This window comes from Gopherus evgoodei, chromosome 1 (genome assembly GCF_007399415.2).
Source record: "Gopherus evgoodei ecotype Sinaloan lineage chromosome 1, rGopEvg1_v1.p, whole genome shotgun sequence".
In the NCBI taxonomy this organism is placed as follows: Eukaryota; Metazoa; Chordata; order Testudines; family Testudinidae; genus Gopherus; species Gopherus evgoodei.
The window spans coordinates 201,365,957-201,389,890 of record NC_044322.1 but is presented as its reverse complement, the minus strand read 5'-3'; the positions used below and the strand labels follow the sequence as shown (position 1 = coordinate 201,389,890).

The 23,934-nt window shown below is 42.6% G+C and overlaps 1 protein-coding gene and 1 long non-coding RNA gene across 2 annotated transcripts in view; one reads left to right on the top strand and one right to left on the bottom strand.

Annotated features, from left to right (window-relative positions):
- ZBTB11 (zinc finger and BTB domain containing 11) overlaps positions 1-13,579 on the bottom strand; it is a 43,839-nt gene extending 30,260 nt beyond the window's left edge. The window contains exons 1-3 of the mRNA XM_030582427.1: positions 12,773-13,579; positions 5,866-6,101; positions 1,104-1,335 (exon numbers count right to left, since the gene is read on the bottom strand). Coding sequence (XP_030438287.1) covers positions 1,104-1,335; positions 5,866-6,101; positions 12,773-13,082 — 778 coding nt within the window. The 5' untranslated portion in view covers positions 13,083-13,579. The remainder of the gene's footprint in view (positions 1-1,103; positions 1,336-5,865; positions 6,102-12,772) is intronic.
- On the top strand, positions 12,980-21,958 carry LOC115660796. The gene is made up of 4 exons (XR_004002941.1): positions 12,980-13,061; positions 15,358-15,525; positions 19,893-20,167; positions 20,765-21,958. It is a non-coding gene; the product is annotated as an uncharacterized LOC115660796 (long non-coding RNA).
- Positions 21,959-23,934: the final 1,976 nt, after the last annotated feature.

The window sequence follows — 23,934 nt, the reverse complement described above, 5'->3', positions numbered from 1 at the left end:
CCATAATGCCCCCCTATGTCCCAATTTGGATGGGTCTCTGCTTTAGAATAATGTCTATCAGCTAGCTGATGCAGCAACTCCATATGGCTTCAATTAGAATCTCACTCGTGAGCAGACGTGTTCTTCCAGTATGGAAGTCTGCAGATTCAAACACACTAGGATCACAATATTAAATACAACTTGAGGCAGTTTCTCAACTAAGTTTTTTATTAAACTGCTTCTAAATAAAGCCTGGTACTGCTATGCTTTCTGAAACAGAAATCCTGGCCCTAAATTAATTGGTATCTTTTGCTTCTCTTGCATTAAGAAAAAGTGTAGGAGGAGTAAGATTAAAATCAATATAGCAGAGGATGGGAGAAAGAGGAGAGAAAAGAGAAGAAAAAGTGACAGGGTTTCAAGAGACTTATACTGAATAGCTTAATTTAAAATGTATATTTTTCCACTCACAATTATGAGAACCACTGAAACTTACCTTTGGGCAGCTTCTGGACTATCATGCTAAAAGTCAATTTGTTCATCCATCTAAACTACAGAAGGATAGGAATTGAAGAGGAAACAAGAAGAAAGGCCAGTACTAGTAGACCAACATACCAAGCATTCACCCATGTGCTATGTACAATAACTTTTGCCACGGAAACACTGTTTTTGAAGCTTTATTAATATTCTCCTGACTTCAAGAGACTTGAAGGGTCAAGTTTTCTGCTGCCTATAACATGCCACTTGACCAAAGGAGTTTGCTCGGGCAAAAGAACTCTTCCAGAAGATAATGAACATTCCTTTATATTTTCAGGCATTTGCCTGCTTTTAAAGTCAATAAACCAATACGAAGCACGAACACAACTAAGCAGATTAAAAATAGTTATTCAAAGGCTACACAAGAATTACTGGCTGATATTCTATGGCCTGTGTTATGCATAAAGTCAGACTATATGATCACAATGGTTTTGTCTAGCATAAAGTCCAAAAACCACACAACATTTCTAAATCAAGAAGTGAGCTCAAATGCTCAGTCTCCTTACATATTCAGAAGCTACTACACCCCATTCACTAAGCCTTACTTAACATTTTCTGCTTAAAAACTTTTGAAATGGGAGCCTATTTACCTGAAAGATCCACTACTGCTTCATGACTGGAGACAGCTCCCTTTTCGATGAAAAGCTCCCGGAAGTACTCACTGTTGGCTGCCAAGACAGATTTGTGCGCTTTGTACTCTTCTCCTTCAATCAACAGAGTAACATCACAGAACTGATTGGAAAGCCTCTGCTGGTTCAGTTGGTTTAAAACTGACAGAGAATGTTTCGAAGAAGACTGCTTCACAAGGCCTTTACTATCAACCTGCCATAAACAATCCATTACAAAGAGCTGCTTACATTTATCTTTTTAAGCATTCTTACTGAGAACTAGACAGTTCTTTTCTGGAAAAAAGACAGCGTGGATAAAATCAATGCTTTTTTTTTAAAATAAAATCAGATTTTTTAATTTAAATCAGATTTTTTGATAAAATGTTTTTTGAGGAAAAAACTTATCTAAAGATAGTTTTAATTATGATACATTATAGCTAAAAGGTATCATGGAATAGGGATTATAAATTCTAATTCTATAGTATGAGACAATATAGTCATGTAACATTTAAGAAAAGTTTTGTAAATGAGTTCCAATAGTTCATGGGTTAGGGGCCTAATCTTATGGGGTTCCACTGGCTTCTGTACAGATTATTTAGGTTAAGCTTTCTATCTTACCTACCCAATGGGACTCAGTGATCAGTCCAGAAGATACCATCAGAGATGCTTAGTTTTGCAGTTCTCAAACTCTGGATTTGTCTCTCCAGAGATAACATGCTTGTTAACAGCAAAAATATTTTTAAATAAATATTCAGTATATAGAGGTGAGAAATAACAGCCCTCAGCTCTACTGTCCCTCTACAAATTTGTGTACACAGAGACAATGCCTTACCTCTCTCTAAAAGTGCAAAGTTTCAAAAACTTCAGTTAATAGAAGAGAAGATTGTTGGGAGTGAAATAGATCTGGACAAGGAGAAGAAGTCTGGATATAAGTGTGAGAAGCAAGGGACATACAATATTTTAATAAAACAAGCGTATGTTTGCTGCTGAAGAAAAAAAATCCAGAATACTTAACACTGTTTTAGTTAAATAAAACAATTTAAATGTCTTTCTCATGATGTTCTCCTCTTAATACAGCATGGCAAGAAAATCCTCCAAATATTAATGATTAACCTGTTGAACTGGAGATAGTTCACCTCCCAATGACTTCATAAATATCTGATTCAATTACCTTTGGTAAATGAAATAGAAAACGAATGATTGTTTGGTTGATACAGCTGTAAAACTAATCTGAAAAGTTTTCAGAATAAAACATTGTTTAAAAATGTATAGTGTGTACTTTCTAAAAATGAAATCTACATCTATCTCTGAGTTGCGAAGAATATGTACAGTAACTCCTCACTTAACGTCCTCCCATTGAATGTTGTTTCAAAGTTACGTCGCTGCTCCAGTAGGAAACATGCCTGTTTGAAGTTGTGTAATGCTCCCTCATAACGTTGTCTGACTGCGTGCTCTGTCCAGTGCTTGGAAGAGTAGTGACTTTACAAGGGAGCACTGCACAAGTTCCTTTTCTCCACCTCCTCGCCCTCTCCACCTTGCCAACAGCTGTTTGGCAGCGCTCAGGACTTTCTCGGAGGGAGGGGGAAGAGCAGGGATGCGGTGTGCTCTGGAGAGGAGGTGGAGTAAGGGTGGGAGGAGGTGGGCCTGGAGTGGAATGGGGATGGGAAGAGGCGGGCCTGGAGCATCCCCCAGCAAAGTCGGGGCCTGTTTTTCTGAGGGGGAAGCTGCTGCTAAGCAACGTGCTTCCTAGCATCCTTGCCTGTAGTGTGCTGTGCCTGTGTGTGGTAAGCCAGGGGTACGTCCCAACTACAGTACAGTATATAACTGTACAGTATATAACTGCCCCCAAAAAATTTCATTGGAACCTAACCCCCTGCATTTACATTAAATCTTATGGGAAAACTAGATTTAACACCGTTTCACTTAAAGTTTTATTTTTCAGGAACATAATTACGTTAAGTGAGGAGTTACTGTATTAAGAATGCACTTTTATATAGAAAACCCAAGATAAAAATCGAGTCCACCCCGAAAAAAGATCAGCTTGCCTGAAAAAGTAAGACGTTTAATGAATTGTTTCAATTTTCTAACAGTCTCTTTTAGACATTTATTTAAAATTATACTCGCACAATGCAAAACCAGACAAAACGAGAGAAAAAGAAAAATACATAGAAATCAAAAACCTGTGGACTTGTTTTTTTTAATTCCTACAAACACAATCATTTGTGAAACAAAAATGGAGAGTAAGAGTGACAGAAAGATAGATATTTGGACACTCATTTAGATCCAGTTCTAAACATTGCAATATGCTCTATTCTACTTGAACATTCAGTGAAATTTAGTATCAGATCATATTGCACTAGTAAGGGCTATGATAAATAATAATTTGACCAAGGCTTGGTCTACACTATGAGTTTATCTTGAATTTAGCAACATTAAATCAAATTAACCCTGCACCCATCCACACAACGAAGCCCTTTATATTGATATAAAGGGCTCTTAATACTGATATCTGTACTCCTCCCTGACGAAGGGAATAGCGCTGAAATCGGTATTGCCATTTCAGATTAGGGTTAGTGTGACTGCAATTCGACGGTATTGGCCTCGGGGCGCTATCCCACAGTGCACCATTGTGACCGCTTTGGACAGCAATCTGAACTCAGATGCACTGGCCAGGTAGACAGGAAAAGCCCCACGAACGTTTGAATTTCATTTCCTGTTTGCCCAGCGTGGAGCGCCAATCAGCACAGGTGACCATGCAGTCCCAGAATCAAAAAAGAGCTCCAGCATGGACGGGAGATAGTGAAGCTGATCTGTGTATGGGGAGATGAATCTGTTCTATCAGAACTCTGTTCCAAAAGACAAAATACCAAATTATTTGAAAAAATCTCCAAGGCCATGATGGACAGAGGCCACAACAGGGACTAAACACAGTGCTGCGTGAAACTTAAGGAGCGGAGACAAGTGTACCAGAAAGCCAAAGAATCAAATGGATGCTCAGGGAGGGAGGGGAGACTGACGACTGTAGCTATCCCTCAGTTCCCGCCCTCTCTGAAAACCATTTGAATTCTGGGCTGAGCTCCCGAAGCCTGAAGGGTCAAAAACATTGTAGTGAGTGGTTCAGGATATATGTCATGCCCCCCCCCCCCCATCGTGAAAGCAAAGCGAAAAAAATCGTTTCTTGCCTTTTTTCCATGTCACTGTATGTCTACTGGATGCTGCTAGCAGACGCAGTGCTGCAACGCTACACAGCAGCATCCCCTTCCCTTCCCTTGCAGACGGCACAGTAGGACTCATATCCATCATCATCGTCCTGTGAGTGCTCCTGGCTGGCCTTGGTGAGGTCGGCCAGGGCAGCTAGGCAAAAATGGGAATGACTCCAGGTCCTTTTCTTCTTTAAGTTTTGTCTAACGGAGATTCAGTCCTGCCTGGAATATCATGGCAGCTGGAGGCTTCTGCCTCAGGCTGCTCTCCTACCCCAGCCTACTCCCTGCTACCAGGACTCACAATCAGATACTTAGACCTCTACATTTTGCTGCAAATAAAAAAAATTAAGCTGCCGTTTAGAACTGTCCCCCAACATACATATCCTGGGACATTTTGTATTTTACCAGTGTCAACCAAAGGCCCACACACAAATGGAGATTCAGCCCTGCCTGTGCTTCCATCCTAGTGCTTATCACAGATTCTCATTTTCAGCTATAGGCTGAGCAAGTGTAGAATGGTGGTTCACTCTACTTCGCCATAAGCCAACCACCCTCCCCTCCCCCCTTTGATCTCAGCTTGCACAGGCAACAAAGTCAGCACTGTTTCTTATTCATGCATTCTTTATTACTTCATCACACAAATGGGGGGATAACTGCCACGGTAGCCCAGGAGGTGTGGGGGAGAAGGGAAGCAACGGGTAGGGTTGTTGCAGGGGCATGCAGCTCATCATTTCTGCGGGATGTCTGCGGCTCTGATCAGGAGTGGCCGTTTGCCTCTTTGGTTCTTTAGTAGGCTTGCCTGAAATTCTAGGCAGGATTGACATTAGACAAAACTTAAAGAAGAGAATGACCTGGGGAGTCATTCCCATTTTTGTCCAGGCGCCCCCAACCAATCTCACCGAGGCCGGCCAGGAGCACCCATGACAGCAGCAGACAGTACAGTATGACTGGTAACCATCTTTGTCAACTTGCAAAGCAGTAGATGGTACAGTACGGCTGGTAACCATCTTTGCCAACTTGCAAATGTGAGGGGATGCTGCTGTGTAGCACTGCAGTACCGCATCTTCAGCAGCATCCAGTAGACATACGGTGACAGTGAAAAAAGGCTGAATGGACTCCATGGTTCCCATGCTATGGTGTCTGCTCAGGCAATCCAGGGAAAAGGGTGCAAAATGATTGTCTGCCGTTGCTTTCACGGAGTGAAGATTGACTGACGACATTTACCCATAACCACCCGTGACAAATTTTTGGCCCCATCAGACATTGGGATCTCAACCCAGAATTCCAATGGGCGGGGGAGACTGCAGGAACTATGGGATAGCTACCCACAGTGAAACACTCTGGAAGTCGATGCCAGCCTCAGTACATGGACGCACACTGCCGAATTAATGTGCTTAGTGTGACTACATGTGCTCGACTTTATATAATCTGTTTCCAAAAATTGATTTCTGTAAAATTGGAATAATCCCGTAGTGTAGACATACCCTAAGACTGTTAAATTAACATCTTATAATTTTACAAGTAGATAAAATGCTACTTACAAATACAAGCTCATGTTTTGCTATTGGTTTCTTTTTCACAGGTTTTGGTGATGCAGCTGGGACGGATGCAGTGTTACTTAATTCATCATCTGTTTCATTACTGTCTTCATGAGATCTTGTGTCCAGTCCTAGCTCCTCCAGCATTTCAGAAGGATCTGACAGGGATCTAGAACGATCCAGCTTTTCCTGGCACTTGCTACATTCTTTAATGTAATCTTTAACTTGCTTAAGAATACCTAAGGAAAAGTATTAATGCAAGTATCATTAGCTTATGTTAGTCATCTATTTTACATAACACACAAGAGAAAGGGCAATCTGTCATTTTACTGATATATTACATCCATAGTATTGTGTATTTATTGGGAGAAATAGGGCCAATTGTTTTTCTACACTTTCATTCTCCCACTTGCCTAGGTTTTCCCTATTTAACTAAATATACATCACTACCATTATTGTATCCCAGCTGTTATCAAGAGACTGAGATGTACAACACTCTCCAGGATTGCCTGCATTACTAGTTACTCAATAGATTCATAGCTTATAAACATACCTCATTACCTCTTTTCACATAGCCAAATTCCATTAAACCAGGAAGATGAATCAATCACCAAGTCATTCCTAAACCATTATCTCCACCAATCCTCTATTCTGTTGTCACACTACTAGGCTAGCTCAACTCAGTTTGTAAAGCCAGAAATAAACCAAGAATACAAAAATAATTGTTTTTTTTTAATCTACAAGTCATTAAATTCAACTTTATGTAAGGGAAAATATATAGAGCTGGCCCAAAAATTGAAAGAGGTGGGGATGAGAATTCATGAAAATGTTGTCAGGTTTTTTTTGTTGCAAATTTACATCAAAACTGAAATTGCAAAATTTCAGCTAGCTGTAATAAAATATCACAAACCATATGTAAAGACGTTTACTCCCTACCTCACACAGTTTTCACTGGAACAAGAACAGTCTTAGATACTTCTTCAGACTCCTAGCTTTTGTAGCTTTTACGTCAGATTAATTTAAAGAATGTCCACTGGTTAGAACAGTACACTAGCATTCAAAGATTCCTGGATTATACTTTCACCTGTCTGCAACTCACTGTTCATTATACAGCCCAATGATAAAACACCACATTAGACAGTTCACAAGTATGCAAATGCCTCACAGACATCTATGTTGCTGATGTCAAAGTTCAGGTTTTATTACAGTGTGAGGATAAAGAACATAGCCTGAATTGTATACCTGTCGAAATGCTGAAGGTATACAGGATTTATTTAGAAGTGGAGATGGTCAGTGAAATGATGAATGTGAAGTGTGAGGTTCAAGGTATGTTAAAAGAGGATAACTATGTAAGTGGCCATTTTTCATTGCTTTTAAGGGCTCGAATGAGTGGATGTTCTTACCATTGAATCAACTGATTAACAACAGCTCATTCTTGGTGGAAGTACTGAAGATTGTTAGACTTATTAGGTCAAACATCATTCCAGAAGGACTTGTGCATGATTGCTTCTTCCAATCTTACATTCATGTAGCATTTAATTCCAAAGGAACCTAGCTTTACAAACTATGACACTGATCCTGCAACTGCCTCTATGGATGTGGACCCATGTCCACATGGAAACTTGTTGAAATTAATGGGGCTCCATGTGAGTTTGGGGGGTCTGGGTGTAAAGATATTCCCAATACTTCAACACCTGCAGGTGAGATTAGGCACCTGAATTAACAGTATGTACTTAAATTTAAATATTTTAGGGCAGCTCCCCCAAGGCACTCTGATTACTTAAGCTGACCTAGCTACATCACTCAAGGCTCTGAAAAATGTTGTGCCCTGTGCGACACAGTTAGGTTGACTTAGCCCCCCCAGATGCAGCTAGGTTGACAGATGGACTCTCTTGTCGATCTAGCCACTGCCTTTAGAGGGGATGGACCTACTATACAGTTGCACCACTGTGGCACTCGTAGTGTAAACATACTCACACAGTCTTCAATTCAAATTAATTTATCCTGCTAGTGCAAAAAGAGAACCTGTGCCTGCTGACCTTCAGAAGATCATGATACTAAACCCAATTGTTTATCACAGGCCCAAAACTTAGGTAACTCAGAGTTAGGGTTGATGAGCAATCCCTCATACCCTTCTAGAATGTCAAATATATGTACACTTAAGCCTGTGAACCAGGAAACACACATTTCAGGCACATCCCAGCCCTGCCCCTCCAGAGCCAGAAATAGCCGCTGAAAATTGACTGTAAGAATGCTTCATTCAAAGCTGTCACATAATAAACAGATACAAGGAGTGACTAAACATTATTATTTCTATGGTAGTACTACCTAGGAGACCTAGTCATGGACCAAAACCCCATTGTGCTAGGTACTGTACAAACACACAAAAATAGATGGACCAAGGGTTAACAGTGACCAGATAGTCAACACAATTAATATTAATAACAAGGGGTGTAAGCCAACATTGGGAAAGAACAGGTTAAAAACTATTTAGAGAAGTTGGATATATTTAAGCCAGAAGGGCTAGATGAAATTAATCCCAGAGTACTTAAGGAAGTAGTTGAAGCAATCTTGGAACAGTCAGCAATTATCTTCAAGAACTCATGGAAGACAGGTGAGGTCCCAAAGGCAAACTGTAACAGGGTACAGGCTAGGAGAAACAAGCCAGGCCCCTGTTAGCTCTATTCCAGAGAAAGAAGGGTATTAGTTGGGCTGGCTGAGGGGCCATGCCCTAATTACCAGAGTGGATCCACCTGCAAGCCTGCATAGTAAGCCTGCCCTATAAAGCTGGCTAAGAAACAGGAAGCAGGGGGAGACAGAAAATAGAGGAGTGTGGGTTCTGGATCCCTGCTGGAGTTAGTAGTCTCCCAGAGTGTTGGTTTCTGTAAATGATAGGTGGTAGGAATGGACACAAACAATAAAAGGACACAGGTGCTGCACATCAGTTGGTCTCTGACTGTATCTGTGATGGGGCCGAGAGCAGGAACCACTACACAAATATAATATCCGTCTTTAAAAGGGGGATAAAAGAGGACCTGAGGAATTATAGATGAGTCAGCCTATCTTTTCGTACCTGGAAAGATACTGGAACAAGTTCTTATACAACCACTTTGTAAGTATCTAGACAATAAATAGAGTTATAAGGAAGAACAAATCATGCCAACCAAACTAATTTCTTTCTAGGTCTTTCCTTTCTGGCCTAATGAAAGGGGGTGAGAGGCAAGAGAAGGGGAGGGAAGCAGTAGACATGACTTATCTTAATTTTACTAATGTTTTAAACACATATGAAACTCTCATAAGCAAACTAGGGAAATGCTGTCTAATTGAAAGACTGTACTCAAACAGTATTTATCAATGGTTCACTGTCAAACTGGATAGGCATATATAGCGGGGTTCCACGGTGGTCAGTTCTGGATCTGGTACTATTCGATGTTTTCTTTAATGATGTGGATAATGGAGTGGAGAGTATGCCTATAAAATCTGTGGATGATACCAAATTCAGAGAGGTTACAACCACTTTGGAGGACAGGATTAGAATTCAAAACAACCTTGACAAACTGGAGAATTAGTCTGAATTCAACAAGAGGAAATTCAATAAGACAAGTGCAAAGTAGTTTACTTAAGAAGGAAAAATCAAATGCATAAATACAGAATGGGGAATAAATAGCTAGGTGGTGGTACTGCTAAAAAGAATTGGGGTATTACAGTGGATCACAAATTGAATACAAGTCAATGTGCTGCAGTTGCAAAAAGGCTAATATTCTTAGGTGTATTTAGAGAACTGCTGTATGTAAGATAGGGCAAGGAACTGTGTTGATCTCCTCAGCATTGGTGAGGTCTCAATTTGGAATACTGTGTCTGGTTCTGGGTGTCACACCTCAGGAAAGATGTGGACAAACTGGAGAAAGTCCAGAGAAGAGCAACAAATATGAGAGAAGATTTAGAAAACCTGACCTATGAGGAAAGGTTAAAAAAACGTGCAAATTTAGTCTTGAGGGAAGGATTAGAAACCACCCCCATGCTGCTACCTATAAATGAAGAAATCTGTAAGAGGGTGTCCATGGACATTGTGAGACCTTGGGTGATCCAGATGAGAAAGAAATACATATTAGGGGTGGATGACTATGCTCCTCTCTAACCCAAGGGTAGGCAAACTATGGCTCACAAGCTATTTTAAGATGGCAAGTCAGTTCCCATTGGGGAGCAAGATTGGGGCTGCACAACATGGCTCGGTCACGCTCTGGCGCTCCTACTCCAAGATCTGTTTCTCGAGTGGTAACAGCTAATGTAGACTCGAACATTTTGTATGTACAGTTGGGATTATGTTTTCTAATGTGCATTATTCTGCATTTATCCATATTGAATTTCATTTGCTGTTCTGTTGCCTAGTCACCTGGTTTTATGAGATCCCTTTGTAACTCTTCACTGTCAGCTTTGGACTTAACTATCTTGAATAATTTGGTATTGTCTACAACAGAGGTCGGCAACCTACGGCATGCGTGCCAAAGGTGGCACGCAAGCCAATTTTTGACGGCACATAGGGTGGGCTGAGCCACTTAGCCTGCCACCGCTCTGGGATTTCCACCGCCAGCTCCTGCCAGCCGGGCTCCAACCACGGGTCCCACTCAGTGCCCGCTGCTGGCCTGGGGTTCCTTCCCCTAGGCTGGCAACAGGCTGTGAGCCCACCTGACAGCAGCCGGCAGTCAAAACCCCAGAGCAGCCCACTGCCGCTCTGGGGTTCCTGCTGCTGGCCCCTTGCCAGCTGGGGTCTCACTCAACACCCGCTGCTGGCCTGGGGAAAGGAAACCCAGGCTGGCAGCAGGCTCAGACCCCAGCTAGCAGGAGCTAGTGGTGGAAACCCCAGAATGGCGGCAAGCTGAGCTGCTCAGCCTGCTGCCACTTTGGGGTTCCTGCTGCTGGCCCCTTGCCAGCTGGGGTCCCGCCGCCGGTCCCACTCAGCGTCCGCTGCTGACCTGGGTGAAGGAACCCCAGGCTGGCAGTGGACTGAGACATCAGCTGGCAGGAGCCGGCGGCTGAAACCCCAGAGGGGGGCTGGTGGAGAGGCTCAGCCCAAGCCTGAAACCCCAGAACTGGGCGGGCTGACCCGCTCAGCCTGCTGCCGCTCTCGGGTTCCAGCTGCTGGCCCCTTATCAGCTGGGGTCCCCACCGCAGCCCTACTCACCTTGCTTCCAGCAAAGGCCCCCTGCCAGACAGGGTCCAGGCTTCCGGCCCTGCTCAGCCCTACCAGCCACCAGCTCCACTCACCTCATCTGCCACTCTGGGGTTCCAGCCACTGACCTCCTGCCAGCCAGTTATCAACTTATAACTCAGAAGCCTGTGTGCAGCTTAAAGTATCTAAATATGTGCCACCAGACACTGGAAAACTCGGCAAGGATCACACTAAACTAATAAGATCTACATTTTAATTTAATTTTAAATAAAGCTTCTGAAACATTTTGAAAACCTTGTTTACTTTACATATAAACAGTAGTTTTGTTATATATTATCGACTTAGAGAGACCTAAAAACCATTAAAATGTATTACCAGCACGCGAAGCCTTAAATTAGAGTGTATACATGAAGACTTAGCACACAACTGCTGAAAGGTTGCCAACCCCTTGGTCTATCAACTTTGCCACCAGCACGATTTACCCTTTTTTCCAGATTTATGAATATGTTGAGCACTACAGGCCCCAGTGCAGCTCCTTGCACGACCCTGCTCATTACTTCTCTCCACTGTGAAAATTAATAACTTATTCCTATCCTTTGTTTCCTTTCTTCCTTCCCTCTTACCCATCACTGTCTGCTTTGCTTAGGAGCCTTTGATGAGGGACTTTATCAAAAGCCTTCAGAAAGTCCAGGTACACTATATCCAGTGGATTCCCCCTTGTTCACATTTGCTGACCCCCCTCAAAGAATTCTAAGAGATTGGTGAGTTATCATTTCCCTTCACAGAAGCTTTTTTGACTCTTTCCCAACATATCATATACATCTATATGTCTGATAATCTATTCTTCATTATAGTTTTAACCAATTAGCCCTGTACTGAAGTTAAGCTTACTGGCCTGTAATTGCCAGGATGACCTCTAAGACATTCAAAATAAATTGGTGTTACATTACCTACTCTCAGGTCATCTGGTGCAGAGGCTGATTTAAGTAACAGCTTATATACCACAGTTAATTGTTCTGAAATTTCTTATGTGAGTTCCTTCAGAACTCTTTGTGGAAGACTATTGGGTTCAGGACCTATTACTATTTACCAATTTGGTCCAAAGCCTTCTTTATGGACATCTCAATCTAGGTCAATTCCTCAGATCAGTCACCTAAAAAGAATGACTCAGGCATGGAAATCTCCCTCTCAACCACTGCAGTGAAATCCAATGCAAAAATGTGTGTTGCTTCTCAGCTATGGCCTTGTCTTTCTTGAGTATCCCTTTAATACCTCATGATCCATTGGCCCCACAGACTGTCTGACAAGAATCCTGCTTCTAATGTACTTAACACGCTGGTAAAGGTGTAGCCAGTTCCCGGGCCCGCTGCCTGACAGATGCCCCGGGCTCTGTGACACACAGCTCACCAGGGCGCTGAGCTACTTGGGCTGGGGAGCACCACTGGGGTCCGCACACCCTCCAGGGATTGGCGAGCTCCCGACCGGAGCCCCGCCCAGACACACTGGCTGGCTCCCGCAGGCAGCTGCATGTCGCTGGGCGGGCTCCACGTGCGGCGGCAGCGAGACAGCCGCTCAGGCCAGTCCGCAGGTGCTCGTCTCCCCTGCCCGTTATCCCGAGCGGGCTCAGCGCGCCGTTGCGAGAGCTCGGCCCAGTCCGGGCGCCTCCCACCACGCGGCCCCGCTCCCCACCTGCTGCTGGGGCTGAGCCCCGCCGCTCCCCCGGCCAGGGCCCCGCCTCACCTCGCCACCAGTAGCGCTGCGAGAGCCCCTGCCAGGTCTGCAGGCGGGTGCGGTGGGCGCCGTCCGGGCCGAGGTGGGCGGCGCGGATGAGGCGGGCGCGGCGCTCCGCCTGCAGCACCACCTCGAGCTCGGCGAAGCGCTGCTGGTCCCGCTGCCGCCGCTGGTAGTAGAGGGTCCCGTCGCGCACCACGTAGCAGGCGGCCGCCTTGCGGATCTTGCGCTTGGCGTTACCCTCAGTGCCGGGCGCGTAGGGCTCCCGCTCGTTGGTCAGGTAGCGCAGGATGGCCAGGTAGCTCTCCTCGCTGGACATGGCGCCGCCGGGCTGGGCGGGACCGGCTCCGCGGCCCCTGCCGAGCCAGTCCCCCCCTTGCCTCCGCCGGGCGTCTCAGTCGCTGCCCCTGGTAGGGGCAGCGCGCACCCGGCTGCCCCTCAGCACCCAGCCCCTAGGGAGCTGTGGGGCGTCTCGGGCGCTCAGCGGGGAGGAGGTCCCTGGGGCGTCGCCCGAGGAGCTGGGGGACCCGTGGCCAGCCACTGAGGGGGGACTACCGGGTGTCCGCGCGGCCGGGGGCCCGGCAGAGCATGCGCCGCTGGGGGGAGGGGGCGAGAGATGCCGATCCGCGGGTACGAGGCAACCTGGCCAGCGGTTGGGCAGGAGGAGGGAGGCGGAAGGTAGCGGCCCCCCTGGGCAGCGGGTCCGGAGGGAGCTGGGCCCGGGGGGGAACTGGAGTTTCCCAGCCAGCGGCGGTAGGAGGGAGGGAGAAGCTCGGGCAGCCGCAACGGAAAGACAAAATGGCTGCTGCACAAGCGGAAGTGAGGTCAGAAGCCCGAGCGCGGGGGAGGGGCTCAGGGAGGTAGCTGGGGCGGGGGTTGCGGGACGCCATCTTGGAATCGGTCGACAGCATAAAGGACTGAGGTGGGGACGTCGCCATTTTAGAACAGGGCAAGGAATCAGCGGATGAGTTTCGGTTGCTACTGTTTTGGAACACAGCTAAACACCGAATTGAGGTCGGTCCGTCGCCATCTTGAACTAGGGCAAAAGTTCCCCTTTGCCTGAGGTTTAAATTAAGGGAGCCGCCATCTTGAAATAGGGCAAAGCTAGTTCCGCCAAAACACTAAACTCCCTTTTATAGGCTCGCGGAGTCCATCACTGATTTTCCGGCTGTAAGGGGCGTGGATCCGCGTCGCTGATCGCTGTGCACAATTCCTTCCCACACAGGCGTGCAGTTTGCTTGATTATCGTCAGAGCGGCTGACCTCGCATTGTGTTCAGCCAGCACTAATCTTAAATAAGTGTTGCCAGCCAGCCCCAAGCAATCAAGAGCATGAGTCAGGGGCCCCAGAAAAACGGACTTTGAAATCATGAGACTTTAGACGTACATATTGTGTTCTTTATATTTGTCTTGTGGCTGCTGAGCCTTTGCAACTGCAAGGGTTAGAAACTTTTAAAGAGAGCTACAATTTTCATGCAATCTCTTGATTCGAGAAGCAGGAGCTTAAAAGCACCAAATATTAAAGTAATAGCAGTTGGCAATATTGCATGATGCCGAACGTGTATACCATCCCAACACATCATTGTGTCCCATTGCTCACCATCACACCACAACCTTTTTTTTTTTTTTTTTAGTTCTGAAAGTGATTTCAGGACCTATAACTATCCCACAAAGGAGCAATTGTAAAATGTAGGATCACTCGGTTAATATAATCCCAGCGGAATTAAGGATTAGTTACAATCCTTGACCAGGATGAAGGGATTTATATGATCAAATTATATTACAAATTATATTACTGGTAGTGGGAAGTCCAGTGGACTCCATAATTGTGGGTTTTTGTTGATTTCAGCAGGAGAACCAGTAGCCTTGGTAACTAGCAGACCAACTATTTTCATGTTATCTGAGGTTATCTATTCTAAAATAAAGTCTGCAAATTAAAACAAGGGAGACAAGGAAAATGCCCAGTTTCTTAAAATCATTTGTATCTATGAAAGCAGAATATATAGCCACTATATACGGTCCTGATCTTTCAATTGGATCTGCATTAATTGATCTTTTCTGCAGTCTGGATGCAAACTAAAGAATCAAGATCTTTGTAAGAAACTCATTCAGGTGGGATACTAATTCAAATATAAATCCTTTCTGCATGTCCAAAAATTGATTTGAAAGAGAAATTATTTGCTGAGTGGAGGCTACAATCAAACTATTATCTGCATTTCTGAAATATCCATCATTTTGTGACAATTAGCAGTGACCCCCTAACAGTTAGTAGCCTTATAAGAGCTGGCAACCATTAGGAGAAATTGGATATGTCACGGACACAGTAGCCTGAACTTTTGAACTGTCTTTCCTTATCAGTCCTGAGGCAGTTGGAACTGGCCCTAAGCTGGTTTTTGCTGAGCAGATTGCAGAAGTGCAGGGTTTGCTAACCACCAATCAAATGCTAACACGACCAAAGCCTGTGTGTGAGTGTGTATAAAAGATTCTTGGTTTTTGTATGGAGTAGAGTTTTTTGTACCAAGGTACAGAACTCTCCTTTCTTCTGCAGAATAAAGCAACCTTTCCTTATTCCTGTCTGGCTATCATTGGCTCTCAGCTAGGCGGACCCGACATTTCGGTAACAGTTTCTGGCGACCCAGATGGGACCCTCCTAGCTTGGACATCGGACTCCGGATGGCTGCGGCGAACTAGGAGCGGCGCCACTGAGGTGTGTAGCCCCTCTTCCTCACTTCACCGTGGCCCCTGGGGTTCATGCTCTGATAAGGTGAGCCTTAATAGGATAAGGAAGCATTTCCTGGGTTCTGGTTATATTCTGGTTACTTGGTTACTGTATTTCTGTCTTAAAACCTTTGGGTGTTAGGTGTGTGGGTGGAACTGAGCTTCTTGTTCGTAATTCCTCAGAGTGGAAGCCATAGCGTGTGAGGAAGCCCTGAGGTTGTATTAAGATTCTTCTGTTCCATCCCCTGTAGTAGTCAGTGTAAGCAGAGATTGCTGGCTTGGATTTTTTGGATTAGACCATTATTCCCTCCTTTCTGTTTCATTCTCTGTTTAGTGCCAGAAAAGGGGATGGGTGGGTCTCAGCAGAAACCCTCTAAGGATAGCCCTTTGGATTACATGTTAAATAAATGGCCTTTACCTGGTGTTCAGAAAGGAATGCTAAAGAGGAAAGTTCTTGGTGTCTTTAAAATGTTTGTAAATAAATTCTGGTAAAGTTAATTATGTCCCTTTTTAAGGTAAGAATCTTTAAGCTGTGAATAGCTTTGGATCCAGAAGCAAGCCAGAAAGCATCTGTATTAATGCAAATGATCTAACTGATAAGGTAGAAGCCACTGAAACCTGGGCTGCCTATGAAACAAATACAAGAAAATATGGGGTAATTCCTCTGTTTTGCCTGAAATCAACAAGGGTATTTGTATATTTTAAGTGATGATTGACTGCCCAGAAGGGGTAGATCTCTGGTTTTTTTGTCTTTCAGATAATCAGAGAAAACTGATGCCAGCTGAACAGCATTCAACGTATCATGCTTTTACTGGCACAATAGGAATTATGTTTTGTGTTCTATGTCCTGTCTTGTGGTGTTTGTCTCGTGACCAAAATTGTTGTGTTTAATATTTTCATAGAATAGTCTAGTTTAAACTCAAACAAAAAGGTTAAATTAAAATGCAGATACCTTTTTTATTCAACTTGGAATACAAAGTGTTTGGATAAATCAAGAAAATGTGATATACTAAAGTTTAATACATTTCCTTAAGTAAGAAAAAGAAACTTCATTGGCCAAACCTTTTAAATAAAAATTGTTATTAAAATTTGCATACCAACAGTCTTTGGAAGCAAGGACATGAAAAGTTAACCCACTCCCCATATTGTACATGGGATCCTTCTGGCTACCTCAGATTTCTAGCCAAAGGGCTAGGGATGGTGGGAAACTATTGGACTAGAGGTTGTATTGAGTGAACTCCTCAAATTGGGTGTGCTTGTCCTGGCTTGTTGCTCCAAAGCTCTGTAATAAGGTTATTTTAGTAGAAGGGTATATGTGGCATACATTAAATAATAAAAATAATATACTGTATAATAGCAATGTTTGTGTGTTCGTTGTTGGAAAAAAGTATATAAGTAAAAAGTAAAAGTTTCCTTTGTAAGTTAAAAAAAGCCAAAAAAACCACCCAAAATAAATTAACTAAAAAAAATAGCTAGTATGCTCAGTCTAAAAATAAGACACTGCCCCCATTCAAGGACACTGCTCACAGCTAAGACTTGGCTGACAGTCAAGAAAAGGGAGGGCTTGAATGTGCCCAAACAGCTATGAGATCTGCAAAACACTGCCAGGCACTAATGAAATGTGTTAGGTTTCTTTTCTCACAAATAAAAAAGCGCTACCCAAAGACCCTAGCAGCCCTGCCACTCTTTGAACCCAGGAGACTAGATCTATGTAAAGGTCCACCAATGAAAGACTGCTTTGGCTCCATGCTGGAAAGGCCCTTAAGTCCTGCTGACTACCAACACCACTGTGAAGTGCCAAAGACTGACTGCTTGGACCCATGATTCTCACTGCAAAAAGACCCCTCCACCTCAAGAAAATTCTCCTACTAATAATTAGCCTATTTCTCCTTCTAGCTATGCTGTGCCTTCTGGACAGCAGGGAAAAAGGACAAGGAAAAGTGCTAGTAACCTCTCCCTTGTCCACTAACAGACCTACTGTGCTTTGAATTTTTCTAGAAGAAGCAAAACCATTACAGGGTGATGTGCTGGTAACCTCTCCCCTGTAGGATGCTGAACCACGACTGTTTCAGGAAAGAAGAAGGAACACTCACTCTACTGAAATTGCCAAAGTCCAGGAATTCCTGACTAGAAAAAACATTAAGAACTAACTCTGGTAAAGAAACAAAGAATTATACACTGGCAGGAAGAAATTTGTGGGACCCATGCTTGGGAATGTGATATTAATTGAATTTTGGGGTTTATTCTACAGGCTGCGCCCTGTGTTTTGGATAAATCTTCCAGCATGTATAGCCCTCCCTAATTACATTTTAAATAACAAATACCAAAGGCACCTTGTTGCCACTGCCTCTGCCATCTCCTCCATTACACTATTACCCGTGTAATACATCCAAATACAAATAACGCTATATACCAATGACCCAAAAGTTACTAACAAAAATAGTATTAAATATCACTGAGGCTGGGAAAGCACTGCAGTAAGATCTAATATGTTTAAAAATTCAGGATTTCCTGAATGACCAGCTGATAGCCATTCGGAGTGATCTTGAGTACCAGACTTGGCCCACTGCCCTTACAGACACATCAAGAGTACCATCTAATTTGTAGTCATAAAAACATACTTAAACACTTTCTGGGTGGAAGTGTAGACATTCACAGTGCTCCTTCCAAGCATTTAAACCGGTTAGGGGGGTGTGAGCTCCCACATACCGAATAGTAACAAGTCCATAAAAAAAATATAAAACTAAATTCACCGTAACATCTAAAAAATTAAAACACCTAGTATACCTAACTAATTTATAGTCAGTGCCCCTAGAATAACACCTGACATTTTAAATAGGAATAGGGAGTCAATAGACATTTTAGCTGTTAAAACCCCTACAGCTTCAATGTATCCATAAACTGAAGCCAAAAAAAGTTGTCACTGTTCATAACAACATTTACTAAAAAAACAAAAAACTATCCTAACAAAACACCTACTTTTTCAAACTAATAATAACTATATGTGTGTAAAAATCACCACAATACAAAATATACATTTTAATCTCGTTACCACTGCAGGTAATCGTATTACTTACTGGCCTGCAAATAAAATTTTGCAAGTAACCTTAAGTTCCAAATACTCTTTAACTAAACTAGTTTAGTATCTAAATAGTTTCAAAATTTGCTTTCATTGTTACCAAAAGTTCAAAAAATCTCTAAAATATAACAACAAATTCACATACTTCAAAATATATATCAAACTAAAAAAAATGCCTTTCATACAACTTATAAAATATCTACTTTATGTACTAAATATAATATATTATACTTTATAACCAAAACTGTACAACTCCATCATATTAGTATAAAAATATTATTTATATTGCTATTAATTAGCTTAAAATTATGTTGTTGTTGTAAAAAATGTGTTAAAAATAATACTTTTCATATCCATGCTAATCATACTTTGTCATTATATCCAATAATAACCCCTAAAATTAAAACATCTGATATAAAATAAAAAATCCATAACTTAATACAAATAAAAATTTTAAAATATCTGTTGTACTAAAAATACAAAAAAAAAAGTATAAAAATAAAAAAAAAACTAACGGATTTGTAGGGGGATCTTAATGCATGACAGTCTCTGTTAGCAAAAGTTAAGCTAGCTATAACCCTAATAACGCAAAATTTGTAGAAGCAAGGATTGTGTGAGGCGAGCAAAAAAAAACTTTGTAAAAAGTTGTTTTAACCTTGTGTAAATAATGTGTAGATAGACTGGCGTCTCTCAAAAGTAAAAAAAAAACCACAATATCAAAATAACCTATGTATAAACAAAATGCAGCTGTTGTTTTCCACACTGTATTTCTTGATCATACCCTTAATTTTGAGGACCTCCTCCCAGACCTTGAGTTGTAGTTTACTAGCCTTTTCCATACTGAATTAATTGCCTAGGGAGGTTGTGGAATCTCCATCTCTGGAGATATTTAAGAGTAGGTTAGATATATGTCTATCAGGGATGGTCTAGACAGTATTTGGCCCTGCCATGAGGGCAGGGGACTGGACTCGATGACCTCTCGAGGTCCCTTCCAGTCCTAGAGTCTATGAATCTATACAACTGTCAAATAGATTATTTTCTTTCTTTTTTTTCTGTGTTGTTTGAGTAATGTTGCAATGTGCAAAATGTTTGTGTAGTGCTGTTACTTAAAGCTCTGCTGTCTGTAGGAAAACACAATATTTCTCCCTCCAGCTTGATCGCAAATTGCGTATCGGGCCTGACAATTTGGATTATCAGGCCCGAAGGGGGGACTGTGGCAATTAGCAGCGACCCCCTACCAGTTAGTAGCCTTATAATAGTTGGCAACCATTAGGAGAAATTGGATATCTCACGGACACAGTAGCCTGAACTTTTGAACTGTCTTTCCTTATCAGTCTTGAGGCAGTTGGAGCTGGTCCTAAGCTGTTTTTTGCAAGCAGATTGCAGAAGTGCAGGGTTTGCTAACCACCAATCAAATGCTAACATGACTAAAGCCTCTGTGTGAGTATGCATAAAAGATTCTTGGTCTTTGTATGGAGTAGAATTTTTTGTACCAAGGTACAGAACTCTCCTTTCTTCTGCAGAATAAAGCAACCTTTCCTTATCCCTGTCTGGGTTTTCATTGGCTCTCAGCTAGGCGGACCCAGCATTTCGATAACAATTTTCATGTGTATGTAAAGAAATATATGCTAACTCTTTAAGGATCCTTTAATGTCAAGTAATATTTGTGTTAAAACATGTAGAAAATCACTTTAACTATTAGTATTGTTCTGATCAGTATCAATAGAAATATGTGAACTGTGGACCTCTGTACAATGACAACATTGGAAGCATGGACTTTTTAACTTAAAATTGCTGCAGGTAACATAATAGGTCCAAGTATAATATCTTAAAATCTATTTCCTCATTAAACTTGTTCAGTTTCAAGCTAACCCATCCTCCAAATGAAAAGTGTGCTTCTGACTCTGTCCTGAGTGTGACAGTATGCTCTGGACAGCAGATCTCCTCTGTTTAAAATACAGGTTTTGAAGTGGAATCTGATTGGCTAACATTCATTCTTGTTCTGCTGTTATCCAGTCTAATTGCACTGATCACAATTCATGAGCCAAATGTTGGGAAAATCATTTTAGGACCAATTTACATATCCATATTTCTCAGGTTCCAGCATTCACACTGGAGCCAAGGAGTTTTATGGGTCTTAAAGTACCATTATAATTTCAGTACTGAAATTAAAGCCTGAATCTTACTGAATGTGTTTCTGCCACAGAATATGCAGTAGTCCAATCTACATTGAAGAAACCCACTCTGGGCACTTCAGTCCTAGCCAACTATCTCCCAGTGTCAAACCCATCATTCCTGAGCAAGCTCATAGAGAAGCTAGTCAAAGGTTGACTACAAGATCATCTAACTAAAGCCAACATTCTAGAGCTGGCACAATCTGGATTTAGGCCAGGATACAGAACTGAAACTGCTTTAGTGGCACTGACGGATGATTGCCCATCTATGGGTAGAGGAAAGACAACCATTCTCATCCTCTTGGACCAGTCTGTAATCTTTGACACTGTTGACAATGAGATACTATTGTCTTGCCTAAGAGCGGTGACAGGAATCAAGGGTAATGTGCCACAGTTATTTGAGTCCTTCCTGGAGGGTGTACAAAAATAGTAATGATGGGAAATTGCACCTCTACCACTAGATCCCTCACTTGTGGGGTTCCACAAGCAGGGGTGCTGGAATAGTTTTCTACTTCAAGTCAGGGGGTGCAGCAGCACCCCCAACATCCCTAATTCCAGTACCACAGTCCATAAGGATCAATTCTCTCTCTCATTCTTTTCAACATCTATATGTAAACACTAGATTAACCGGTCATACAACAAATACTCAAGTGCCAGCAATATGCAGATGACACACAGTTCTACCTATCCTTCACCACATCACTACGATGAGGATGATCAGTCTTTGGATGAGATCAGCTCATGGATGAAGAACAACTGGCTGAAACTGAACAAAACAGAGGTGTTGCTGGTGGGCAGAGGAAAGTATTTTGAGGCATTTGCAGCCATGATGCAGTCTTCTTTGATTCAAGGTTCACACCCACAATTGGTCAATTCAGTCCATAGTCTAGGGGAACTCTTGGATTCCTCAATGATGCTGAGCTCTCACATTGAAACAGTTGCAGGTAATGCAAGACCTGGACTCAGTTATTCATGTTTTCATCATCTCTTTGCTGTACTAGAGCAATGTGATGTACCTGTACATGAAATCTTCTGCACTTAGGAAACTCCAGCTAGTACAAAATGCTGCCGTACGTCTCCTCTGCAACACGGGCTACCATGAGTGTATCATGCCTATCCTCTGTTCTCTACAATGCTTCCCATAAAATATCATGTCCATCAAATAACAAATCATCCACTCAATGTGCAGCGGCAGTCAAGAAAGGAATCATTAAGAAAGGGATAGATAATAAGACAGAAAATATTATATAGCCTCTATATAAATCCATGGTATGCCCACCTTTTGAATTCTGCATGCAGATGTGGTCGCCCCATCTCAAAAAAAGATATATTGGAATTGGAAAAGGTTCAGAAAAGGGCAACAAAATTATTAGGGGTATAGAATGGCTTCTATATGAAGAGAGATTAATAAGACTGGGACTTTTCAGCTTGGAAAAGGGACAACTAAGGGGGGATATGATTGAGGTCTATAAAATCATGACTGGTATGGAGAAAGTAAATAAAGAAGTGTTTACTTCTCATAACAGAAGGACTAGGGGTCACCAAATGAAATTAATAGGCAGCAGGTTTAAAACAAAAGGAAGTATTTCTTCGCACAATGCACAGTCAACCTGTGGAACTCCTTGCCAGAGGATGTTATGAAGGCCAAGACTATAACAGGGTTCAAAAAATAACTAGATAAATTCAGGGAGGATAGGTCCGTCATTGGCTATTAGCCAGGATGGGCAGGGATGGTGTCCCTAGCCTCTGTTTGCCAGAAGCTGAGAATGAGCGACGGGATGGATCGCTTGATTACCTGTTCTGTTCATTCCCTCTGGGGCACCTGGCATTGGCCACTATCAGAAGACAGGATACTGGGCTAGATGGGCCTTGGGTCTGACCCAGTATGGCTGTTCTTATGTTCAAGATCTGTGTAGGCAGCAGGATATTACCTTTGCTTGGTAACTTGAAATTTTTTTTTTAGCTAGACAGAGGGAGAAAGAGGTTTAATTCGTATGCAGATTATGAGAGATTCTTTCCCAGTTGATTAACACTATTCTCATTTATTCATTTTAGTTTCTATTCTTAGGGAGAGGAACTCTGACTTTGCCTATCTTTGGATCCTTAGACAAAGTATCACAGATAATGTAAATCATTTTCATATCGTCATGTAATTATTAATCATTCAAGGAACATCTGTTCTCTATATCCTTCCTTGTGATGATGGCAGGACCTCTCCTAGGAAAATTCTGGCATCCCAGCATAAACTTCACAAATATACTCTTGAGTTGCACGTCTATCTAATAAACAAATTACTGCAGTAGGAAGGAAAGTCTGTATATTGCTCCATTTCTGTTTAGGGAAGATTATTCTGACTATAAACTACAGCCACAGTTGATTGTGCAGTGATCCCTACCAGTACAGGCACATATAAGGTCTTATAGAAGCTTAGATGCCATTGGGCCCTTGAAGAATACAGGAAGTAGTTCATCATCCACATTTTCCTATCCATGTTGGAATTATGATCCAATATCTGGTTTGCCTATGTGTGAAAACATCCAAATCTCTGTTTGCCAAGATGCTGTTCGAAACTATCCTCACATGGAGGAAATTTGGCTAGTGACTTGCCCTTTTTGAGGGCCTGATTGAGGCATATGCAGTGGGTCACCTTTTCTTTCTTGCTGTGGTCATACAACACTGCTACCAACTTCCTTGCTGCAGCTATTGTGGCTTGCTCCTCACTCTCCCTCAATTTGACAAGATCTCTGAAGTGGTAAGCTCCCTTTGCTTTGAAATTAAACACAGAGTCACATCATGTATATAGCAGGAAGCACGCTGCAGAAGTCAGGAGTGAGTACACCACAAATTTCACACACAGGTGTGAAGCAAAGCTTGTCAGTTATGCTAGTAATGGTGCCTGTTTCAATCCACATGTTATCTATGTGTTCCACTTCTGGAAAAGAGTGAACAGCAAGGACCAAAACATTTGTATTAGGTGACATTATGTGTCTTTTGACACCCAATAGACCCAAAAGCCATATTGACCCATACAGCATCCAGAAGCATCTTTGTGTCCGCTTCTCAATACTATACAAGTTTTGGGCTTCTTCCACACATCTGCTGGTGATGGACTTTACTGCTGCACATTTGGAAAAGTCAGTGCTTAATCTGTGCCGGGGTTGAGTCCTGGAACCTCTGTGCTTGGCGGTTTGTAGCCCTAGCA